General features: G+C 37.7%; 1 protein-coding gene across 1 annotated transcript; it reads right to left on the minus strand.

The window, feature by feature from the left end:
• Nucleotides 1-256: 256 nt before the first annotated feature.
• On the minus strand, nt 257-2,626 carry LOC129579853 (uncharacterized). Its single transcript, XM_055470032.1, has 2 exons — nt 2,432-2,626; nt 257-2,344 (listed from the first exon to the last, which is right to left on the minus strand). The coding sequence occupies exons 1-2, from the start codon at nt 2,438-2,440 to the stop codon at nt 740-742; spliced, it is 1,614 nt and encodes a 537-aa protein (XP_055326007.1). The 5' UTR covers nt 2,441-2,626; the 3' UTR covers nt 257-739.
• Between the last annotated feature and the right edge of the window lie 496 nt (nt 2,627-3,122).

Here is a 3,122-nt window from a genome sequence, read left to right on the forward strand (position 1 = left end):
AAGTTCTCAGCTCAATTATTTCTATTCAAGCAAAATGATTTCCAAGCTGTTTTGGAACGATTTGGTGGCAACTGGAGCAGACCCAACGACCACCTCCATTGCTGGCAGAGATAAAGGGACTCATTGGCAAAACAAAAATAGTTAAATTCCATTCAATCATTCAAATTATTACGGATGAAAGCAGGTATTCCACGCAGAAATCATCACAAGCCGTCATTAAAAAGCTATATTTAAAGAGAAAATACTAACACATGAATTAAAAATACTACGCAATCAATATATTTTCTTATAAATTTTTATAAAAAGGATACATTGTCTTATGACTCTTTGCATGTCTTTAAAAAATGTTAAAATATCTATTTTTCTTCGCATCCACAGCCAAATTTACATATTTTTTTGTATTAATTAAAGTTCGATCAAGTTCGGTCAATAAAATTTGATAAAAACCATTATTTTTGAACGATTCTTTCCAAAAATGTTTTTTCTAAAATTTTAAATCGAGCTTAATTTGCCAATCTATTGGCATTACGATCGTTTTGTTTTCGAGTATCAAACCTTATAGCTACGTTATATTGGATACATTGCATAGCTTAAGCTAATAGCTTAAGCTTCCATCTCTGTCCAAAACTCAATTTTGGTTTGATGAAAAGCGATTTCAACGGTACATCGATTCATATTAAAACGGGAAATATTCGAATGGTGGTTCAGTCTGAATGTCAAACAGTGAAGTAGGTTCTAATTAGATCAGCGACGGTGGTGTATTCAATTGGTTGTTTCGATGATATGCATTCGTTATGTTCAAAGTGTGGTTCGGGAACGATGGTGGTGGATAATTGAAAAAATTGCCTCTTTGTGGTGTGTTATCAAAGTAACTGGGGCATGTATTCAACTCAAGGCCCATCAATTTTCGATCCAAAATCAACGGTGGCAAAGAATGGTGTCTTTTCATTTGGTCGATCATAGCTTCGTAGTTTTTGTGATCGTCACCCGAGAAGATGTAGTTCATGTGTTCACTGAGTCTTAAACGTACATCAAATGGCACATTTTGATTGTATCCGTAAGTAATGCCGCGCAAACATCCTTGGAATGCATTCAAATGATACATTCCCTGATCAAGTCCATAGCGACCAAACAATACCATATTCAGATGCTGACGCAAACGTATACTTTCCCTAACTTTTGATTTCTTTCCTTCATTTCGACGAATGCGATCGAATAAACCTTGAATCATATCAGCCATAGGTTCAACATTGCACATAGCCGAATCCAAAATGGCAACTTTGGAGCGCACATACTCGATCAGTGCATCGCGATTCTTTGGCATTTGTGCGTCAAGTGCAGTATGGTGTGGATTTTCGGTTGATTCGAAGAAATCGTTCAGAGCATTGTGAACATCTTGTTGATTACTTGCAGTGCCATGCACAATCAATACCATTCCGAGTTGACCCCATTCCAAACGCACCGACACATTGTATTGCAGCTGAATGTTGCGCAAAAAATGCACGCCTTTGTCGGAAATAAATTGCTTGTACTGCTGTAGTGTGAGATTAATCGTTCTGTCGCTCATTTCATTGGTGATCGTTGTCGAATCGGCCGAAACGTGCGACGCTGAACGTGCTGGTGTATATTTTCCGGGCTTGTCTGGACACAATGGCATGAAATCAGGCAAAACACTTGACGTTGTAACATGGTTGTTTTGTTCAGATAATTCTTTTAGCTCATCCTCAACGGTATCCGATTCAAGGATTTTCTTTCGTTTTTGCTGTCGTTTCGGTATCGGAACGTCTTCTTCGCTACTGCTATCCAATTCAGACACCATCTTAAATCTACTCGTAACCTCTTTTGCATAGACCGAATCAGTCATACAACTGTTGCCATCATCAACCTCATAAGGTTTTTCGACGGTGGCATTTAATTTGTCTTTGTGCTCGGACGGTGGAGAAATTGCATCATCATCGTCACTCGAAATAACAACACTCTCTGGAGCATTTTCAGTGACAGTGTGACTTTCATCATCGGAAAGTATTCCAAATGTTTCGAAACCGAAATTTCGTGAATGAGTTATTTCAATAAAATCGTCTGTCGAATCAGTTGAACTGGATGAGCTGTCACATCGAATTATTTTTTGGTCGCTATTTTTGGTGTCATCGCTATCATCACTGTCAGTGGTCGATTCCGTTGATTTACACTCTTGACTATTGGTTGATGTGGTTTCATCGCTCTCGTCATCCGATACAAGGTTGATGAAGGGTGGTTTCGGGCCTGGAATCAAAATAACATCGTCTTCTTCATCGACATCGGTTTGACTCGTGTTGGTTGGCTGACAATTTTCAATGTCATGTACCTGGAAATGATCCGGCAAAATTTATTGAACACAAAATTGGTAAACTTGACGAGAACTTTTTTCAACGATATTAAAATCAATTCTTACATGTCTCATGGTGTTTTTTGTAAAATTTGATCCGATTCAATTGATTATCCGACTAAAAACGGTTATTATTCTCAAAAATTTCTTTATTTTCTCTGTATGTTCTTAACGGAACTATTGACAGCTCAACTATGTGCATTGTAGTTTATGTATCGCTGAGTCGCAAGCACATTCGGCACAACAAACAACAGAAGCGTCTGTCATACACAATCAAATCTGTTCGAAAGCGATGCTACCAATTGATTTCAGTCAAAATTCAGTTCGGCAACTGACAAGTGTCAAATTAGCATGATGTTTATGTTTCAATGCATCGAGCCGAGATTTTGCATACACACGCACATCAATTCGAGTTAAAGCGCGAAAGCCGGCAAATGCTGTCAAGTGTCACAATAGTTCGTTAATCTGATCGCAACACACATTAAAGCCTTTCTAAAGGCGTTTCTTCATTCATTTATTCTTGAGCATTTCAAGTTTTCCAAGTAAACAGTGTGACGAAATTTAAGCAAGCATAAAAACCCGTCGAATTTTTTTACTCCCTTTGCATCATTTTCTCTGGAAATGTAACTATCTCATCAAGTAATTAGCTGTGTTAAGTGGGAAAAAACTTTAATGCCTGGATTGTCGCTAACGTTTCTTATTTCCATAGAGATTTATTTGAAAAGTTTGATTTTTTTATTGTGCAAATCCACGGCGT

This window comes from Sitodiplosis mosellana, unplaced genomic scaffold (genome assembly GCF_009176505.1).
Source record: "Sitodiplosis mosellana isolate CC-2019 unplaced genomic scaffold, AAFC_SMos_1.0 Smas_scaffold_6678, whole genome shotgun sequence".
Taxonomy (NCBI): domain Eukaryota; kingdom Metazoa; phylum Arthropoda; class Insecta; order Diptera; family Cecidomyiidae; genus Sitodiplosis; species Sitodiplosis mosellana.